Source organism: Pungitius pungitius, chromosome 17 (assembly GCF_949316345.1).
Source record: "Pungitius pungitius chromosome 17, fPunPun2.1, whole genome shotgun sequence".
Classification (NCBI taxonomy): domain Eukaryota; kingdom Metazoa; phylum Chordata; class Actinopteri; order Perciformes; family Gasterosteidae; genus Pungitius; species Pungitius pungitius.
Genome location: NC_084916.1, coordinates 2,142,271 through 2,163,994, shown reverse-complemented (window position 1 = coordinate 2,163,994; position 21,724 = coordinate 2,142,271). Strand labels below are relative to the sequence as shown.

Below are 21,724 nucleotides of genomic sequence, written 5' to 3'. Positions count from 1 at the left end.
ATCTATTGCACCACAACACGCAAGCGCTTGTTTGCCTGTAAAGACCGTGCAAATAAGCCATTTGCCAACAATGTGATGTAATGCTGATGGTATAAAACGATCATTTTTTTTTTCCTATGGTGGCGTGCTAAATTTGATTCAGCTCGGACATATATCTGCAATGGCATCATTTACGTCTGTTGCTATACCAGGTGACCTCCCAGCCCTCCAATGGCGGCACCAGTGGCTCCACTCCGCCGCGGAAGCCCCAGACATCGGGCCCGAAAGTCCGCAAGAGCGTCAGCAGTCGCATCCACGAGGCGGTGAAGGCCATCGCCTTGTGCCACAATGTCACCCCCGTCTACGAGTCGCACGCCGCCGTGAGCGGCGAGCCGGAGTCCGCCGAGGCCGACCAGGACTTCAGTGATGACAACCGCACCTACCAGGCCTCCAGTCCCGACGAGGTAAATACGACACATGGTTTTCAGCCCGTCCAGCCTGAATCCAAACCTTAATGGACTGATTTTATTTCAAAAATAGGTAATCGGCAATGTTGGTTTTCAGAGGTTGCTTCCAAAGATTAGTTCCTTATTCTACTTGCAACTCATGATCAGCATGTTGAAAGGGGTCCAGTGTCTGTGTCCTTTATTTAACCAACTTAATGTTAAAACACCTCTGGTGGAGCATCTGTAAGGCAACATGTCACCAGTAGGGTTGTCACCATACCAAAATTATGACTTTGATACTATACTTGCCAAAATATTACGATACTCGATACTTTCGATACTTTCAATACGATATCACAAATAAGATACTGGAACATTTATCTATGATAGTAATAAATAAATCATCTGTAAGGTTCCCTTTTTACCAGCCTGTTCCTGCCAAGTTTTTTGAACACTTAACAAATGTCATTCCTATTAGTATCAGCCCACAGTAAGATATGAATGAAAACGACATGGTAAAATCATAGCATTGATTATACACGGCCATGTAGGCGTCTTAGACTATATCATAGTTATTTCCATAATTATGAATTACATCATTTAACAGATGGGTTTGAGGTGGAAAAAAACCCTAAAGCTATGTGGGTTGGGTACATTAAAGATGGACACATAATTAAAGGCCAATATTCCCCCTTTATTGAAAAACGACAATGAAAATAGGGTGTGTATTATTTGGTACTATTCTGTGTGCATTCTGACCTCTTGATCATATATAGGCCCACATGAGTGAAATTTTAGGTCACGTTCCATGTTTATATCTCTGCCAGACTATTCAGTAACTTTGTTGTCTTGCTTTGTCTCGTGTTGCACTTGCTGATGTTTGATTGTCAAACCCAACACAGCTACAGGCTGCCATCTCTCACGGTTGTGTGACACACACGCTTTTGCAGGTTGTCACACACACGTCACACATCCAATGTCTTGCGCTAAAAAAAAACAATCCACGCTGGTTCATCTCCAACCAGCGTGGACAAGATGGCAGCCTGTAGCTGTGTTGGCTTGACAACAACTTTCCTAACAGTCAAACATCAAAAAAGTGCAACACGAGACCAAGCGGACGTCCTCTTTTACCCGGACATTTCCTCCTTTTAAGACCTAAAAAATGCGTAAAATAATAAATACTTCGTACCCAAAGTATTTCCAGATCTCACTTCTGGCATCTTTTCTGAGGACACGTCTCCCTGAGATGACTCTGTGAGTGACGGCTGCCTGTTGCATGTGAGCTGGAAGCCCCGCCCACCCAGTCAATGCGCGCAGGCAGCCCGACAGGGAGGAACACTGCGCTCTGGTTGCTGCTTGTACCGGTACAAAAAATATTCCAAACCGTACCGTTTTCAACGTAAGGGTACCGCGGTTCCTTTCTAGTACCGGTACACCGTGCAACATTAGTCACCAGCCATCAACATCTTTTACGTGGCAGCGCCTCATTTGAAGGAGTTTTTCTAATCTTGGTCCAAAAAGAGTTGATGCGCTGAACATATGATGGAAAGCATTTTGTTAACGTGACTGATCAGCTTCTTCCATTACTGGAGATTCCCTGGATATTTGCATGGTGTTCCATTCCGGGACAGCGTCAAGATTTAGAACATTTTAGCCATTCTTTTTTAATGCTATTCAATGACCGCATGAAGTCTACACCTTTGGAAGGTTTACCCCTTTTTTTACATTAGATGTCATTTAGCTGACTTAAAAAAAGTGCATTTTAACAAGAATACAAACCCAGATGAACAAAAAACAAGAACGTGCAATTCCGTTAAATAAGCAGATTTACAACTTGCTATAGATAAGAGGCCATTATAAGTACAAGTGTTTTGGTATAGTCTGAAGAGGTGTATCTTTTATAATGTCTCACCTCTATATACTCTGTTTTTCATTCTGGGGAGAACAACCAAGGGAGATTATCACAAAATAACGTCCGCCCCCCCTGCGGTTTCCTGCCTCCGCTCAGCGTTTTATTGGTGATCCTGAATGACCTTCGTTTGTCGTAACGGTCCCTTCATGAACCGAAAGTCGGAGGTCACAAACTCCTGTTTGAGGTTAAGCCACCTCATCACTTGTATTTGCTGCCTAAGAGCTATCCGCCTCTCTGGTGAATGAAGAACGAGGCACAGAAACAATCCCCAATTTATGGCTGAAGACGCTTCCTCTCTAATCAAACCCAAGAATCTATCAATAGAGAAACTGAGTGCGGATGATAATTGAATAGCGGGAAGACGGGCAACGATATTTGATCAGTAGAAGTGGCAGTCGGTACTCGCAGAAGGAGAAGTTTAAAGCATATCGAAGGGTAGTTCATCTTCCCGATACACACCCATTTTAGGACGGGTGGCATGTTTATCGCCTTGAGACACGCGGGATGTTGTGAAGCCTTTGTGAGACTTGCGTGCCCAGTCTATAAGTCTATTAATCAAAATGAAGATAACTAAAAGGTGTCGAAAGATAAATCTTAGTTTTGCCAGTCTGCCCACCCCCACCCCCTCCCCCACACACCCTCTGAGTTGATGTATATATTTATTTATTTATATCCCCGCCCACTCTGCTCCGTCTCCCCTCGCTCTTTTGTCCCACACTGCTTGAATTGATCAATATTTAATTTCCTCCCGGAGACGATGAGAGGTGGAGGCTCCCTTCCCCTTGTACTCTGCTCTTTGTACCCCCCCTCCTGTCCCTTTTCATTTGCAGCCCTCTCCCCATCCTTGTCTCTCCCCGCTCTGGTCGACCGCAGCATCGGGCCTTTGGGCCGCCGCTCCTCAGTCAGCGCTGGTTTGTTAGGCCGAGCAGAGAGCCGGGGGGCCGTCATCTGACCTGCTGGTCGGCCCCCCTGTGAACAGTCCGCCCTGTGACCTTTAACAGCAGCAGGTTGTGTGCTGAGTCATGCAATTGGAAGGAACAGGCGATCCCAGTGTGCGTACGCGAGGTGTTGGTAGCATAAGGTGAACACAGGTCCTTAAATACGCAGATAACATCATGTCTTTACACTTGGACCGTTATTTTTAAAAGTGGTTGCGACGCAAATGGCGGGCGCCATGTTTTTAAGTTAAAGTAGAACACTAGGTAAAAATAATATGCCCCTGACAAGAAGTAGTTCACATATTTCAACCAACGTCTGTCCTGTGTGTGAACACAAAATATTTCTACATTTTCAGAATTTCAATGATTTAAACGCCAGTGTTTTACAAAATGACCATTGTCAGTAAGAGGTAATGGCTTAGGAATCATTTGGGGTGTTTTTTGTCTCCAATGCCTGTATTGTGCCTACACTGTTTACTAAAGGAGCGTACATTTTAAAGGAAAACATAAAAAGAATTGAAAGCTTTCCAAAATGTATGCCTTGCATTAAAACAGCCAAAACAATAAAAACCAAACCTACGAAAAGCCCAAATGTCCCGAGTGACGCTCAAGACTCGTGTCGGTTATTTAATGCGTCAAGCTCTTCAAACTAGAATACATCCATGGAGATTCTGCCTCATTCTCTATTGCTGTAGTTGGTGTCGTACTGCTCTGCTGCTCGGGAGCAGTGTGACATCACAGGAAGAGAATGAAACTGTTGGTGCTCATGACACGCTCGAGCTGCTGTTGAGCTTAGAGGCAGCGCTGCGGATTTGCATGATCGCCGGAGGACAGTCGGAACGATTGATCGGGTAGCTTAAGCAGTCAAAAGTATTCCTTTCTGTTACCGCGGTAACACATGATTCACGTGCCGTGTCTTAGTCGACTCCGCTTTAAATAGTTCCTGTAGAGCTGAAAGGGTAGACGGAAGAGCGGGGTTTAGGATCCTGTGTCTGTCTGTGTGTGTTACATACACACACACACACACACACCAGGATAATGACACACAGATGTGTGTTAAGTAAATATAGGCAGCTCCTTTTTTACCGAGCTAAAAGGGGAGGGCGGGTGGAAATGAAGGGGTATTAACAGGAAGTTCCAATTTGTAGGTCAGAGCATAATAACAACCTTTGAGTGAGCAAATTGAAAATGAACCCATTGAGGATTGAGTCGTGTGCAGCTGATAGCTCACTCAGGGGGGCCGCAGTTCCTGCTGAGGAGGAAAAGAGAAACAGAAAAACACTTATCTGGAGCTGAATGAGAGCTCGGTGGCTCTGGAGAGGCCGTAACTCTCCCGCGCCTCGTCTTTCAGACGCCAGCGCACTGAGACCACAGCCTTTACCATCTTTAACAAGTCATTTTGCTCTTAACCCGTTTTATTTTCGCCACATATTTATCGTTCATGCACTTATTCATCAAGGTCGTTTCTCATATTTGTTGCCTAGTGTCAGTATTATTTGATTGCTACTCAAAATCATGAGGTGGGCCTTTATTGGCTCCTTTTTAATCTACATTGTTATCTTCAATGGGGGGGTCAGTTAAGAATGTGCAACGTGTTCAATTTGCTGGCGTGGTTCCTCAGGTGGAGCTGGTGCGGTGGACGCAGAGCGTCGGCCTGACCCTGGTGAACCGAGACCTGGCCTCGCTGCAGCTGAGGACTCCCTCCGGACAGATTCTCTCCTTCCTCATCCTGCAGATCTTCCCCTTCACCTCCGAGAGCAAGAGGATGGGCATCATCGTCAGGGTGTGGAAACTCGTATAAAACGACGCGATGCGTGGACGCGTCTTCCCCGTGTGGCGTTTCAGTGTCTTATATGTTGCTCTTTCTGAGTTCTCGGGATGGAACTCGCACCTGAATTGCAGCGGTTTTGGAGTCAAACCCGTCATCACTGCGCTGCTTTGTGCCTCATCGAAACGTTGTGTATTTGGAGTGAATTATAAGAAATGAATTATTGTTTTCTGTTTTTGCATTAATTAATAATTGTTGTTTACAATTTGTTTCAGGAGGAGTCGACGGGAGAAATTACTTTCTACATGAAGGGCGCGGATGTTGCCATGGCGAGCATCGTCCAGTACAACGACTGGTTGGAAGAAGAGGTAAAAGCTGTGTTGCTAATAAAAAGTACATACTGAGGCTGCATTCTTAAAAAGATGTGAAGTTCAGGAACACTTCTGGTGGTTCTGACTCAGCTGTAAATATGTTGACACGTCCGTCTCACAACACAATGCAAAACAACAATCGGGAGCTTTCAGCATCTTCATCTGCTTACTTGAGGCCTTCTGGAGGAGAACATTAGAAGAATGAGGGAAGATCTCACTCCTGTTTCCCTTTCAGTCAACATGGCAGCAGAGATGTTTTCATCTAGTTTCATGCATCATAACATATCGGATGGGAAATTAATCCACAGATGCTTCAGTTCAGCAAAGACCAGACAACAAAGATCACAATGTGACGTGCAATAGACTAGGTAAGGCTGGTTTTTAGCCCATTTGCTAAGTTATTGTTCACTCACAGCAGGCCTACTGGAGTCCTTGAGCATACGGTCACACTACTATGCCAGACTACCCAAAGACAGACAGACCTACAGACAACCTCTCCTAGATAATGACAAACATGTAAATTGTTATGAAATGATGGACAATCAATGGACAAGCGTATGCGTTGTTGCACATGGCGACCGTACCCTCCTGCGTTCGGGACATTCAGGGAGAGACTCATGGAGTCTGGTGGTCGAAGGTCTTGTGTGCAGATGCTCATAATTATATTGGCATTATTGAGTCATCTAGCACTGGGGGGCAGAGTTTGATTTAATTAGTGACCTACATCGAGTTGAAGTAATTACCGTATGTCATATTCCTGAACTGTGGGGTTCTAAATGTGGCTGTAAAATCCCCCTTGTCAGATCATCCGCCGCTCTTACTCTGCCTGTCAATAACCAATCAACGCCCCATTGGTGTTTCATATTAAAAATAAACCGCCATCCAACCCGTTGTTTTACTGTGCCCTCTGAATCTCACCAGAGGCTATTTTATTCCATATTGATTCCTTTGGGGTTGCTAAGTATCCGCCACTACCGACAGCACTGTGGATGGTGTCTTTATGCAGCAGAAAGCACAACGTTCGGATTCATTTTCTGATTCAAAGACATAACGTTCATTTTAGTCTTTGGAAATAAGCTGAAATAAAAAATACCATATAATAAAGTGTGCGTTACTGACACCATGCCCTCCTGTGTGTCAGTGTGGGAACATGGCCCGAGAAGGCCTGAGGACGCTAGTGGTGGCGAAGAAGTCTCTGTCCGAGGAGCAGTATCAGGACTTTGAGGTAAGAGTGGAAGCTGCTGGTTGGGAACTTGAGGTTGTAACACACACTGTCAGCGTGAGACCTCACGGATTTAGGTGTATGAGACAAGTGTCCACCGCAGGCTCAACTCTGGTCAGCCTGTGACATTTGAACTTTCCTTTCCACCTCAACTCTTTGTGCAGAACCGCTACAACCAGGCGAAGCTGAGCATCCACGACCGAGGCCTGAAGGTCGCGGCTGTGGTGGAGAGCCTCGAGAGGGAGATGGAGCTACTGTGTCTGACCGGCGTGGAGGACCAGCTGCAAGCAGACGTTAGGCCCACGCTGGAGCTGCTGAGGAACGCTGGCATCAAGGTTGCTGCATGCGGATGCTTTTTGATGTGTACGATTATAACAATGATGTGGGGCTGCAATCAGACACCCAACATGGCGGAAGACGCTACTCCGTAAACACTAATTAGTTGTTTTAAAGCATCCACAAAACCTTTTGAATGAGAGATCGTCAGTCAACTGTGTTCTTGTTTCCTACTCAGATCTGGATGCTGACGGGGGACAAGCTGGAGACGGCTACGTGCATCGCCAAAAGCTCCCACTTGGTGTCCAGAAACCAGGACATCCACGTCTTCAAACCGGTACGCCTGGTTCTCTGTCGCTCTTTCCCAGCGCTTTGTTGTGATCACGATGCGCCTTGCGATGAATACAAACATGTCCTTGTGATGAAATTGTTCCTGTGTGGCTGTCGAGCAGATCTCGAACAGAGGAGAGGCACATCTGGAGCTCAACGCCTTCAGAAGGAAACATGACTGTGCTCTGGTCATCTCTGGAGACTCCTTGGAGGTACTGCAACACAACGCAGCACACAGGGACATTTCCCTGCAGATGATGCCGAGTATGCAGCCAAACCCGCTATGGGAGGGATAAAAAAAAAAGAAAATACCCCCCCCCCCAATAACAACGCTTCAACAGTTCAACCAAGGTCTTGAGGAGCGAAACGAATCACTAGAAGATGCTGCTTTGTCGGTTGTTGCTTTCATAGGCAAAATAACTTTTCAATGAATTAGTAACATGAAATTTCATTTTTTTATATTTAAGTGACAAAAACTAGATGCTGGTGATGCATTTCAAATTATAAGTCTGGTCTAAATCGATCTCTCTCTCTGGTGTCTAAGAATTAAGAACCTGTGAAAAGTAATGGAAAAAGTTACTATACTTTTTGTCAGGATCATTTTTCTTTGTTTGCGAAACCCATCAAGACAAGTGAGAAAAAAATAAAGATCAGATTCAATGTTTAGATTTTTTTCCCCATTTGCCTCTAAACCCGAAGGGCTTCTGTACTTTCCATTTAGTTGGAAAACACGCACCGACATGTTCTACAAGCTTTGCCATTGGCCTAAAAGTCCATCTGATTGAATAAATAGCAATGTACACCTCTCGGTCTCTGTTAGGTGTGCCTGCGGTATTACGAGCACGAGTTTGTGGAGCTGGCGTGTCAGTGTCCGGCGGTGGTCTGCTGTCGCTGCTCCCCCACCCAGAAGGCCCAGATCGTCACGCTCCTCCAGCAGCACACGGCCAACAGAACCTGCGCCATAGGCGAGTGTCGAGTGCCGCGGCATTGCTTTCTGTTATAGTATATTGTTTAAAGACGCACAACAATCATATATATATATATATATATATATATATATATATATATATATATATATATATATATATATATATAACTGGGTTTAACCACAAGATGGCAGTCAAAGCTCAGCAGGAGAAGCGCCCAGCAAAGGCCTGGAACATGTCAAATAAGTGATTTTTCTGATTTTGGTGCAGGGGATGGAGGAAATGATGTCAGTATGATCCAGGCTGCAGACTGTGGTATTGGAATTGAAGGAAAGGTAAACGTTTCACTAAACTAAATAAAAAGTGAATCCAGAGATTTTCCACAAACACTGGTGGACCTCGACTCCAACCGTGAACATCTTGAATGGAATGGCTTCTTTGAAACTCAAGTCAAACACCCTGCCGCCACCTTTTTTTATTTTCAATTTTGAGGTTATTTATCTCGGAGCAGGTGGTACTGAAGAGTTTCAATGCTTCACAACCCGTCGCCGTCTATCTCTGTGTGTGTGTGTGTGTGTGTGGAGACAGGAAGGGAAGCAGGCGTCTCTGGCCGCAGACTTCTCCATCACTCAGTTCAAGCACATCGGCCGCCTGCTCATGGTTCACGGCAGGAACAGCTACAAGCGCTCTGCAGCGCTCGGTCAGTTCGTCATGCACAGAGGAATGATCATCTCCGCCATGCAGGTACAGCACGCGTCAACAACCATGAGACACTTTTTGTCTGCTTTCAAAGAATGCCCTTTTTAATTTGAGCTCATGACACTGTGTTTGTCTTCCATCCTCAGGCCGTCTTCTCTTCAGTATTTTTCTTTGCCTCTGTGCCGTTGTACCAGGGTTTCCTCATGGTCGGGTAGGTACGCCTCCAAATATGCTTATTGTTTTTAACTTTATCCAACGCAGCTGACCTGCTGGCTGGGTTGTTCTCTACGCTGCCTGTTTGGCATCGTAAAGTTTGTCATTACTTGAAGGTGTACACAGTCACTTTTCCGCATTATGTTTGTAATGTAACAACCAATACTGTGCTATATATTTTGTTGAGTTTTTTTACATTATCTCAAATGTTTCTAGAACTTTCCCAAACCAAATCCTCAATTTTTGTTAGTTTTAATCAGCCAGTGGAGGGAAGTAGACCTCTACGCATAATAAACCATCCAATCAAATATTGCTCCTTAACAAATGCCAGACCATGTCTTTTGTAATTGTTTTGATTACTTGGCCTGTGGCGTGAGAATGTCACACCTTATGCTTTCTAAATACAGCAAAGATATAAAAAGGCCGGCATAGATGTGTGGATATTGACGATGTCGCCATCTGCATCTAAAGAGCGCCGTGTTCTGTGCAGGTACGCCACTATGTACACCATGTTCCCTGTGTTCTCCCTGGTTCTGGACCAGGACGTGAAGCCAGAGATGGCGCTTCTTTACCCAGAGCTTTATAAGGACCTCACCAAGGTATAGAACCTCTTCTCACAATACACACCTTTTCTTTTTCTTTGCCTCGCATGTGTGACTCATGTTTCTCTCTTTCAGGGGCGCTCGCTATCTTTCAAGACCTTCCTCATTTGGGTTCTGATAAGTGTGTATCAAGGTAAGGCACGCAGGCCCATTCTACATATTGTTGTGTTTTATAGCTATGCGAACACCACTAAAGCTGATTCTGATTTTGATATATAATAACAAAGGGCTTGCAAAGAATTTCTTTATAGAGACCAAAATGTTGCGCAATGGATCAACCTGACTGACAATTGATAAGTAAAATAGAAGAATATTAGGGAGAAAAAAGGGTTGGTATTGTCCCCTGGCATGTTACACAGTGGGAGGTTACTGTAGACTGTCAAAAGCAACTCCTCAACCACCATTTCATCATGAATACGGTGCCTTAATACCACGGTCTCCGGGCCCCTTCAAACTCTCACACAGTCAGTTTCTCAGTATCTTAGGTTTCCAACCGCCATCCGTCCCTACATGCGGGCTTTTGTCTGTCCGGTAAATCGATATTTCTGTAATCGCTAAGCCATGCAGCGCGCGAGAAAGATCCATGTTCCTGCTGGAGCGTGACTTCCTGACAGCTCGATGCTTTTTAATTAAAGGGCCAATGCAGGGCCGTGTGGTGGGAGGCGGATGGGGGCGAGAAAAAAAAAAGAAACGTGAAGACGATACGAGAGGAATGACGGAAATGGGAAGAAAATATTAGGCGCCAATCTAGCTTTCATTTCAGCAGTTTAACCTGCTGGAATGTGACTATGAAAAAAGCAATTATGTCATCAGCTACAGGCTGTCAGGCTCAATTTGTGTCGTGTTATGGCGATAAAAAGGGCTATCGGGATACATGAGGCGCCCGAAGATGAGCGAGTGTCTGGATTATTAAAGATGTTAATCAGCACCCCGGCAAAAAATCCCCCTTTGGGGATTAATAAAGTGACCATTTATCCGTCTTATCTATTTTAAGCTCTCAAATAAGGTTATTGAATCATTCCTTGTCTCCAGACACATTGATCCTTAACTCAACGTCCTAGACCCCCGTCCCTCTCTCTTCAAAATCTCAGCCTCTCCCCCCCCCCCCCGGTAACGACCCGTCCTCTCCACCAGGGGGCATCCTGATGTACGGCGCGCTGCTGCTGTTTGAGTCGGAGTTCGTGCACGTGGTCGCCATCTCCTTCACGGCGCTCGTCCTCACGGAGCTGCTGATGGTGGCGCTGACCATCCGCACCTGGCACTGGCTCATGGTGGTGGCCGAGTTCTTCAGCCTGGGCTGCTACCTGGCTTCCCTCGCCTTCCTCAACGAGTACTTTGGTAAGCATGAAACATATATATATATATATATTACTACTGAATGATCCAACTCCCCAAAACATGGGAGCTTCTGCTGCCTCGGTCGGTCGGTTTGTGTCTTCAGACTTCAGAAGGTCTTCCTGTACGTTGCTTTGCTCGCCGTCCCACCAGCAGAAATCCAAACCCTCTCCTTTGATTTGTCTGTTTCCCACGTGGAGCCCACACCTCTGACTCCTTGTGAGCCCACAGTACCTTTTGTAGTACAACTTAAGACTTTGGTGTTTGTGCAGCTGTGTGCTTTGATGCCCCCCCCCCCCCCCCCCTCTCTCTCCGTACTCACTGGTAACCTGCGTGCCGGCCTCACTCTGTTTCTGCTGCTGTGTGTGACAGGCATAGGCAGGGTGTCCTTTGGAGCCTTCCTGGGTAGGTGTGCTGCCCGGGAATGAATGTTTGCACTCGCTCAGCATGTTTCACCCGTGTTGTCATTCCACGGTTCAGTTTTTTCCCCCGCATCCCGTGCTGTGACGACGTGATTCGACAAACGATCCCATTTTGAAATGCCCGGCTATCGATGTTGCTTTTCACCGCTTGCGTGTTTTTTTTTTTCCGTTACTCCATTGAATTCCCTCCGTGCAGTCATTCATTCACGCGGTAACGCGAGGCGCGGTGCCTGAAGCCTCTGCTCTTGCCTCATCTCCCACAGACCTGTCGTTCATCACCACCTGGCCTTTCCTGTGGAAGGTGTCCGCCATCACGTTGGTCAGCTGTCTTCCTCTCTATATAATCAAATACCTGAAGCGCAAGTTCTCCCCGCCGAGCTACTCCAAACTGTCGTCATGAGCCCCACTGGGATCACTGGGATTACGTTGGTTTTGTAGTGCTTCTTTGACCTTTCAGCACTTTCTACTACTTTTTTTTTTTGTTCAATCACTGATCGTGAGTGATGGAAAGGTAAGGAACCACTGGAACAATCGCACATGGAGAGAAATGAAATGTTCTTTGGATTATGTCACTGAGACTTGGGATTACTTGAAAAACACATGAAATCAATGACTGCAAAGGGTGGGAGGGCAACATGGTGCGAGAGACTGCACTTGTAACTCGACCCCCGTTTGTCGGTGAAAAAAAGGGGTCCATCTGCCTTCATTTTAGTTTTAGAGCATTTTAAACAAATCGGCTTCAAATTTTATTTTATACACCGCATTGCTTTTTATACGCGAGGTTCCTAATTCATTTCAAGTGTCATGTCTTTTTTTTTTTTATTCCAGGTATTATAAAATATAAATTTGCTGTCCTGCGTCTTTGAGCGGAGGTAAGTTGCTGTAAGGGATAAAAGAGAAAATAAAAAGTCGTTACTTTGAATGTTTTCCTGCCTTTCTGTAAGTAAATCGATCTAAGACCTCACTGCGCTCCTTAAAATGACGACATTCACGGTGACATTCACTGACCTCATGACGCGCCGTATGTCCTGCACATTTCTACGACGGCGAGTCCATCGCTCCTCCTCGTGATGTGTGACCTCGATCACATGGCACTCTCCCGCTTTTGTGCCTCATCCTCATCGCTGTTCATGTGCAGGAGCTTTCGTTGCTTCAGCCGGATCTCGACTTCCCGGAGCACGAAAAGTACTTAGAAATAGTCATTTCTTTAGGCCTTAACCGATAATGAGACTCTTCTGGGTTTCCGTAGCAGACGTTGACGTTTAGCTCTTTGGGGGAATGAGTATTATAACTCGCTCTGTGTACTAACAACATACAGTCAGGTTGTATCTCTGTGGGAATCCTATTTGAGTCCAACTCGGGTCCATCATTTCAATTCCAAATGTTGATTCCTGTTTCTTCTGTCATGGCTTTTTTGTGTGTACGTGATGTTGTATAAACTTTTCTTTCTTGTCAAGTTGCGTTCCCCACGCCGTATTACGGCTTCTAACAATGTCTGTTATTTATATGTTAGTACGTAATAAATAATAAAACGAGACAAAGGATGCCAAGAAGTTCCTCTTTTCTACTCTTAAAAGGAGCACGGGATTGTGCGTGATGTTCATCATGTGGCCACTAGATGGAGACAGAGACTGAGGAGCATTAATAAGCACAGCATTATTGACCATTTAGAGGTATTGGATAGTTTAAGAAACTACTTCTGTTCTGATGAGATTAATCCCACCTGTAACATTGTCGATGCACTCTTATCTGCTCAATAATACAATAAATCCCTCATGTCAGTAATGTGATTTTGTTCTCACAGGACAAGCTTTTATTGCCTTTTCCGCACACACATTTCTGCCCCTTAATGGACAGCATTCCCATCAAAGTTTCCTGGTATATGAAGTTGAAGGTAACTGATGAGGTAACAGTATTTTGTAAGATTTTGTGCACTCTGCTTGATCATTTGCTTGTTACTTCATTTTCAAAACACTCCATATATGATTTTATAACCTGTGGCTAACAAACTTGTGACTCCTGATATAAAAGCAGTCATTTTTATTGATTTTAACCGGATATTTCCCCTTTAAGTTTGAGATTATTTCATCCCCACGATAGTTTGAGACTCAAACAGGAAATCTTAACTAACACACCTTAAACCCACTCTAGAATGAGCCGTTTGGAGAAGCTTCAATCTGCCAACTCACTGCTAGACGCCAGCCAAGTGCACACACTGGACCTTTCCAAGAATGTGCGTACTTTTAATACCGCTCATTAATACCTGATGGCGGAGGACATGTCATGCTTACTTCTCCGTGCTAGCTAGTGAAATAAAGACCACCCAGTCGGCGTGTTCCCGGGCTGCCTTGCAGCAGAGACCATCTGATTTGGCTCTTCTTATGTCACAAAGCAGGTTTATGGGAGCATACCCCTGTGAGACGTCTCCTTCAAAGTCCACCTAAAATGAGTTGCACTTCATTCTGTGCAACGATCGGTGTGCAGAGAAAGACCCTCGAGGGCTGCTTTTCGATGCCCTCCAACCTCGGATGAACACCCGGTCCCGTCAATAACCAATTCCCAATGAACTCGAGTACGACAACTTGAAACCGTGATGGCTCACGCACTGAGGAAGGGCTCCTCGCTGAAGAGACATCTTGTGTAGCTGGAGGGGATCTTCCAATAATAGCGACTCTGAGCCCCGATGGTTTAGAAATAACACTTTTTGGTAATTACAGAGTGGGCTTTTACACTCACCGGCCACTTTATTAGGTACCCCATGCTAGTAACGGGTTGGACCCCCTTTTGCCTTCAGAACTGCCTCAATTCTTCGTGGCATAGATTCAACAAGGTGCTGGAAGCATTCCTCAGGGAGTTTGGTCCATATTGACATGATGGCATCACACAGTTGCCGCAGATTTGTCGGCTGCACATCCATGATGCGAATCTCCCGTTCCACCACATCCCAAAGATGCTCTATTGGATTGAGATCTGGTGATTGTGGAGGCCATTTGAGTACAGCGAACTCATTGTCATGTTCAAGAAACCAGTCTGAGATGATTCCAGCTTTATGACATGGCGCATTATCCTGCTGAAAGTAGCCATCAGAAGTTGGGTACATTGTGGTCATAAAGGGATGGACATGGTCAGCAACAATACTCAGGTAGGCTGTGGCGTTGCAACGATGCTCAATTGGTACCAAGGGGCCCAAAGAGTGCCAAGAAAATATTCCCCACACCATGACACCACCACCACCAGCCTGAACCGTTGATACAAGGCAGGATGGATCCATGCTTTCATGTTGTAGACGCCAAATTCTGACCCTACCATCCGAATGTCGCAGCAGAAATCGAGACTCATCAGACCAGGCAACGTTTTTCCAATCTTCTATTGTCCAATTTCGATGAGCTTGTGCAAATTGTACCCTCAGTTTCCTGTTCTTAGCTGAAAGGAGTGGCACCCGGTGTGGTCTTCTGCTGCTGTAGCCCATCTGCCTCAAAGTTGGACGTACTGTGCGTTCAGAGATGCTCTTATGCCCACCTTGGTTGTAACGGGTGGTTATTTGAGTCACTGTTGCCCTTCTATCAGCTCGAACCAGTCTGGCCATTCTCCTCTGACCTCTGGCATCAACAAGGCATTTCCGCCCACAGAACTGCCGCTCACTGGATGTTTTTTCTTTTTCGGACCATTCTCTGTAAACCCTAGAGATGGTTGTGCGTGAAAATCCCAGTAGATTAGCAGTTTCTGAAATACTCAGACCAGCCCTTCTGGTACCAACAATCATGCCACGTTCAAAGTCACTCAAATCACCTTTCTTCCCCATACTGATGCTCGGTTTGAACTGCAGGAGATTGTCTTGACAATGTCTACATGCCTAAATGCACTGAGTTGCCGCCATGTGATTGGCTGCTTAGAAATTAAGTGTTAACGAGCAGTTGGACAGGTGTACCTAATAAAGTGGCCGGTGAGTGTAGATGTGAAGGCTACAGAGGAAGCTTTAAAGTACACAGTGAAAGAGAAGATATGATTTACTATGTAATCTGAGGCGCTCACGGAGCGAACTGACAATGTGTTATCAATTTGTCCTCTCGGAGGGGGAAGCACTTTGTGGGCTGGGGGGGGGGGGGGCGACCCACGATGAATGTGATGGTCCGCTGGCTCAAACATGTTAGGAGGTTCTCTTTCATCTCCTCGTCCTCCCTCCGGGGGGCAAGGAGGGCTGCAGCTCCTTTTTTTTTTAACCCGTGCCGCGCCATGAAGACCGGCCTGCTCTGTTCAACTGAAGCAGCTGTGGTCAATGTGCTGCATGAGGAGCTCTGATGGGCCGGATAATGGCCATGTGACCTAAGAGAGAACAGCTCCTCTTTGTTGGATGCTGATTTTTTTTTTGGTGAAACAATGTTGAGATTCATTCTTTTGAGGCTCCTTTTCATCGATAACTATATATATATATATATACACACTACATTTTAAGGGAACAACATTAGATAATCAACCAGGAAGACTACATAGAACTCAAGTTAAAAAGGCTGTAATACAGATATATCAAGTCCACAAAGCTGATTACATAATTTAGCACTAATCACAGGTTGGCTTTTCCTGGTCACTTTTAATCAAGTCTCACTTATCGGTATACAATGAGAAGCTTGTATGTTAATTATCTAATGTTGTTCATGCATCATGCCTCCGTCTGACGGCCTCCCTTCTAAAATAGCTTTTATATTGAGAAGAAGGACGAGGCTAAGTGCTCCAGACGCTCACGGTGCTCTTAAAGGAAGAACAAATAAAAATGAAAGATCTGGTCACAGAATAATTTTTTTTTTTTTTATAAATCCAGAGAAAACAACTGTCACAAAAATATCTGAATGTGAATTTTGAGGATAAAAGATGCTTCCAGTTCAGACTGCATTCATTAAGAAGGATGTTAACGACCATTTTCTAAAGGATGTATTTATGCCCTCAAGAATACCAGACTGTAATAACTTAGATTTAAAAGGTGGCAGATATTGGACTTTGGGTTGACTTTTTGATTGTTGGTCACAACGAGTCGAGGCCAAACCACCATGAAAGTGTATTTTCAACCAGTTACTCTGTTAAAACACACCCATTATGTCCCAGAAAATCCACGTGCTGTACACTGAACAGCTTATTGTTGTGTCCTCATTTTACTAAATGTATTTTTCAATCTCCTGCTCTTTAATGAATTTAATTGAATTTAGTATTTGTGAACTATTCAATGCATGGCCCTTTAAACTGACGAGATCTTCTGTGTAAATCTGTCACCAAATACCCGTAGCGTCTTTTCTTGGCAAGTCTAAAACTAAAATGGGCAGAAATGGTGAAATAAAGGTTTCAGTGTCAGGACGTGAGGACCTGATAAAGTTCTAACTAACTTCTTTCAAAGACCCCTTTTGGCCACATTCAGGGTCGCATCAATATTTCAAGACCACCTCGCGTGATGACGGCTCCCTTTCCCCGTTTTGTTGCGTTCACATTTGTACCCGTTGCCTTTTTTCGAGGTTTAATCAGAACTTCTTCACCAGAGCTCAGATATTAAGTGGTGGTGGTGTTTTTTTTTTTCAGACACATTCGGTCCCTGCAGCACTTTGGCTGTCAAATGTGTTTACATTCAGCGCCGCACGGCTTATGTAAAAACCTCCAAGAGATGAGAGTCCAGACCTGGACCGCACAGCCAAGCATCCCGAGCTCTTATTTTCCACAGAAGAATAAGCTCCCCGCTCATTATTTAACGGTTTTAAGTGCAGAAACACAACAGCGGGGGCTCTGACGGTGTCAGCGTGGACGTTTATGATCTAGCGTTTCATCTCTTGGATGAGAAATTGTTGTCCGTGACTTAAATTCGAGGCCCTCCAGGCATGGGGAGTTGGATGGAAAATACCCCTCCGTAGGACGTAGAGCTCGTCCAACACCCGTAAGTGGGATAAAAAAAAAAAAACGCTTACGCGGCCCGAGTTCCAGAAGAATGGAACATTTGTAAAAATGAGTGTATTCCTTCGTATTTCTGCTGCTTTTTGTGAGTTATGCGCCAGTAGGGAGACCTGCCATTATGCTATCTGGTTACTAAGCGCCTAAGTGGGTCTCCGGCCATATTCCATCTGACTGAGGCAGTTTGAACATTCCCAAGCGCCGCGTTTGTGTTAAGAAGCAACAACCAGTAGAGATGAAGTTACTGCGACTGGGAGAGAGGGGTCGAGACCTCTTCGTTCGGGTCAAAACGCTCCGTTATTGACGCGTGTACAAAGGAGGCCGCTGGAGACCCAACTGCAAACAATGTCGTCGTCTCCTCCACCTTCTCCTCCTTCTCCACCTTCTCCTCCTTTTCCTCAACTGACTCTTCAACCCTCTCCGTCGTGGTTGTGTTTTTGCTCCTTCACCCGTTCGTCTGCTTTTGGGTGCACCCCTGTCCTTTTTTTAGTGCCTTTTTTGAGTGACACTTGATTTGCTTTCAGTGCTAGCTCCTCTCGCACTTTCCCTGACACTTTAAAGCCGTCTTAGTGCGTCAGCTGACACACGAACTGCTTAAGCACTTCAACATTTCTCATAAAACGTCTCGCATTTAAACAAACAACGTCGAGGCTCGTCTTGCCCAGCTCTCCTATTTCTAGCACTTCATTGTTTGCTGCTTTTAATGCTTCAATCAACCGCTCGACATGTCGCTCGCAAACGCACCCGTGTTTTGTCAATCCCACCAACCGTGTGAAGGCGTGCGTCGGTAGAGCCGAACCCACAAGCATCTCCACGCGGCGAGGAGGCCTCCGTGTGACCACACGTCCCTGCAGCTACAGTAGCTCCATTCTTGGCTCGTGGAAAAAAGGGCCCGTGCGGCCCGAGAGATAGTAAAGGGCTGTGTGCCGGGGGGGGTTGGGGGGGGTACTCAGTGTTGTGTGTGTGTGTGTGTGAGTTAAGGCCAGCTAGCGAGAGAGAAAATGAACCTCGGGGCCTTCTGCGAACCCTCCCCGGGCCATAAAAACTCCTCCCTCGGCCCGTAACCGAGCAACGGGCCTTCACAACAGGAAACAGAGCAGGGGATTCCGTCACAGCGGCGGCGGCGGCGGGGGGGGGGGGGGACATTGAAGGGAGACAGGAAGTCCGACTAAGAAAGAGCGGGGATGGCGCTGGGGTGTGGTGAGGGGGGGGTCACCGCTCCTCTGACAGGTCAAATAACCCGAATAGTAGAAGCTTATACTGACTACAATAACCACAAGGATGATTAAAAGCAGCGAGTCGGTGATCAGGTCCCCAGCTGGTAGGACCCCGCCCTCCAGAAGCTTGACCTGGGTGAGGAAGTGCTGTCTCTGTGGTGAGACGTCACGCCTCGCATCTTCTGCCCGGTCTTTTCAGGCCACCGGACGCTGCGCCAAAGACCCTTTTCAAGTCTGAGCAAACATTTTTGTTCACAAATTACTTAACGTCCCCTGGAACCGTTTTTTCCTCGGCGCGGCCTGCGCTCAACTCGTGGTGACAGAGAATATTCATGATTTTTTTATTATTGTACATCAAGAAACACTTTATAAAATATCTGTTATGAGCGCACATATGGTGAAAGAGGTGTGTGAGCCGGGGGCTCAAAACACAAAGACGCACAGTAATATATCTTTTTTTCCCTTTTCCCTTCATTTGGTTTTTCCAAAACAAACAGGTGATTCAGCAGTGGGAACGCTAGCATTTTTGGGGTCGTTCCTTCGCTTATGAATAACTTACAATGCCGTCCAATGTTCCATCGGGCCTTCTGGTTCGGAGAGACGAATAAAGCCAGGCACTGGGATTCTGTGGAAAGAAAGGCGAGTTGAGGTCTTTTCCACCTCGCTGCGGCCAAACCACGTCATACCGGGCAGCGTGTTCGCCGCCGAGTTTGGCAGTGCGGGAGAGAGTAGATGACAAAAACGTGTGTTTGTGACAACAGCGCGAGAAGTGGGGGATTCGTTTTTTTTTTTTTTTTTAATGTCTCTCTGACACAATGAAGATGATCCACAGTGCGATGTGATTGTGCCACTCGTCGGCCCCAAGGATTGCGCCACCAGGGGCAAAGCAGATGTGCTCACTATCTGTCAGTGAAAGGTCTCTCTCACGGTTAGTTAAAGAAATATTGTCACCCCCCCCCCCCCCCCCCCCCGTAATCCTTTCAGTTGCATCGATGCACTGGGGCAATACTCACTAACTGAAAGCGTTCCCATGGTGACAAAATGCTCCCGTGGGATTGAAGCGACGACTCTGAGCCAGCTCATCGCTGCTCGTCCAAGTTGCCAAACAATTGCTCTTTGTGTCACTGCCTTTAACCCTCGTTACTGGGTGGGAAAGTCTGTTTTTGGAGTAAAAGAAAATCTCGTGTTTTTTTTCGCCGTCCTCCAATGGTGGACCACGTGGCTTCAGCGATGTAGCAACCAATCACAGCAGTAGTTTTGTCCATTTTTGGTGAGCGTGATTCCAGCTCTGACTTTGGTCTCCACCAACCTCTGAGCGACTTGACGTGGACTGGTCTCAACTGACTGGACGCTTGATTTACGCCTGACACGTGAGACTAACACACAACTCCCAGCCTGCACAGTTGTGTCTCCGAACCCACCCCGGTAGTGGCCTGTTACCGATGTGTCCACTAACCCGGGCCAGGCATTGCTGGCCCCCGCGCCGCCCCGACGTAGACGAGACCACGAGTCAATCAGCAGCGGTGCTATTTATTAACTGCAGCCGGGGGGGGAGTGTTTACTGCCCCAGCTACACACAACTGTTGAGTGGCAATCCTGACTTGTGCTCCCCCGTTAACCCCCCCCCCCCCTCCACCACCACCTCCACCCCACCCCGCCTAGGCCCATGACTGATTTCCATGAGGTCAAAGGAACGTTTGAGGTTCCTAAATGATGGAAGAGATCCGCGTAATGGAGACAAATGTGGATCAAGAGCTGATCATCCATGAAATGATGACCTCACACATCTTGGCACCAGCCAGCTGAGAAACCCCCCCCCCCCCCACCTCCCCCCACTCCTCCCCCGGGTACACACCACCTCTAAGGGTCACACCAACCATGGCCAGCTGATAAGATTCTGCAGTGACTCAGCGTGTGGGGCTTACCACCTCCGAAAGCGCCACCATGTGACCGGTGTCATCCCGGGGAACCACGCGCCCGGCTGCTGAGCGGTCCAGACCTGACCCAAGATAGCAGCGGCCCGGCTTGCAGAAAGAAGAAGCCCAACGAGTACACGCCGAAACCCGCAGAGAGCGGGCTTACGGGGGGAACCAAAAGACCTTCTGAAGATTCTCAGTTCACCGTGTCAAATGACTGGGTACACTGCTTGATTTTTATATAGCACTTCCACGAAAGTATGGATAATGATGTGTTCTGGGGCGCCGCAGACTGCTCTATGTCAGGGAGAGCCTTCAGCAACGCCGCCCATATAGAACATCTGAAGGAAGCATCGTGTTTGCGTTTCCACCTGTCCCAGCGGCCTCCAGCTGCTACGACCAGCTGATGAATGGCTCTTCCAGGGGCCGCAATGGCAGATGTTTGAAGTGAAAATGCTCACGAGGACTGGTGTGCACATACATCTTGATTTGAGGAGATTTCAGGAGCAGCATGTTGATGACTCAATCAGCCAAGGAGAACAGACCCAATTCGTGGACAATAGGGACAATATGTTTTTCTTTTGTGTGTGTGTGTGTGTGTGTGTGTGTGTGTGTGTGTGTGTGTGTGTGTGTGTGTGTGTGTGTGTGTGTGTGTGTGTGTGTGTGTGTGTGTGTGTGTGTGTGTGTGTGTGTGTGTGTGTGTGTGTGTGTGTGTGTGTGTGTGTGTGTGTGTGTGTGTGTGTGTGTGTGTGTGTGTGTGTGTGTGTGTGTGTGTGTGTGTGTGTGTGTGTGTGTGTGTGTGTGTGTGTGTGTGTGTGTGCGCGCGCGCGCGCGCGCGCGCGCGCGCGAGATCCCTCCTCCTAGCTGGGTTTAAAACGTTTAATCCCAACACTGGAGGTTTGCTTTGTCCCTCCTCAGCTTCATCTCACTAACTTTACTACATCAGGGATCCGCTTCACCTTCTCCCAGCCTTACTGAGAGAAAAGAAAAAGACCAACCCGGAGAGGATCCCTCCGCCGGACCCATCTGTGGGAGGGTTTGTGCGTGGACGCATCACAGCGCGGAGGGAGGGGTCGGTGCGTCAGCCAGCCGAGGTGATCCCCAAGTTTTAAAAAAGCGCACAAGTCCTCCGTGCGCCGGAGAAGTGCGTCACGGCGACCCAGCAGAGCCAGGATCCCCCCCACCCCCCACCCCTAACCCTCCCCCCCCCCCCCCGCGATGCAGACT

The 21,724-nt window shown here is 46.8% G+C and overlaps 1 protein-coding gene across 2 annotated transcripts in view; it reads left to right on the top strand.

The window, feature by feature from the left end:
• atp9b (ATPase phospholipid transporting 9B) overlaps nucleotides 1–12,992 on the top strand; it is a 35,967-nt gene extending 22,975 nt beyond the window's left edge. Inside the window, exons 15-30 of one of the 2 annotated variants that reach the window (XM_037473971.2) lie at nucleotides 192–443; nucleotides 4,897–5,058; nucleotides 5,319–5,411; nucleotides 6,556–6,639; nucleotides 6,801–6,971; nucleotides 7,151–7,249; nucleotides 7,365–7,454; nucleotides 8,063–8,207; nucleotides 8,439–8,503; nucleotides 8,757–8,912; nucleotides 9,014–9,078; nucleotides 9,571–9,679; nucleotides 9,758–9,815; nucleotides 10,817–11,020; nucleotides 11,390–11,422; nucleotides 11,703–12,992. In XM_037473971.2, the coding sequence (XP_037329868.2) occupies nucleotides 192–443; nucleotides 4,897–5,058; nucleotides 5,319–5,411; nucleotides 6,556–6,639; nucleotides 6,801–6,971; nucleotides 7,151–7,249; nucleotides 7,365–7,454; nucleotides 8,063–8,207; nucleotides 8,439–8,503; nucleotides 8,757–8,912; nucleotides 9,014–9,078; nucleotides 9,571–9,679; nucleotides 9,758–9,815; nucleotides 10,817–11,020; nucleotides 11,390–11,422; nucleotides 11,703–11,839 (1,923 nt within the window). In that variant the 3' untranslated portion in view covers nucleotides 11,840–12,992. The remainder of the gene's footprint in view (nucleotides 1–191; nucleotides 444–4,896; nucleotides 5,059–5,318; nucleotides 5,412–6,555; nucleotides 6,640–6,800; nucleotides 6,972–7,150; nucleotides 7,250–7,364; nucleotides 7,455–8,062; nucleotides 8,208–8,438; nucleotides 8,504–8,756; nucleotides 8,913–9,013; nucleotides 9,079–9,570; nucleotides 9,680–9,757; nucleotides 9,816–10,816; nucleotides 11,021–11,389; nucleotides 11,423–11,702) is intronic. The other variant, XM_037473972.2, reaches the window with a different exon arrangement.
• Nucleotides 12,993–21,724: the final 8,732 nt, after the last annotated feature.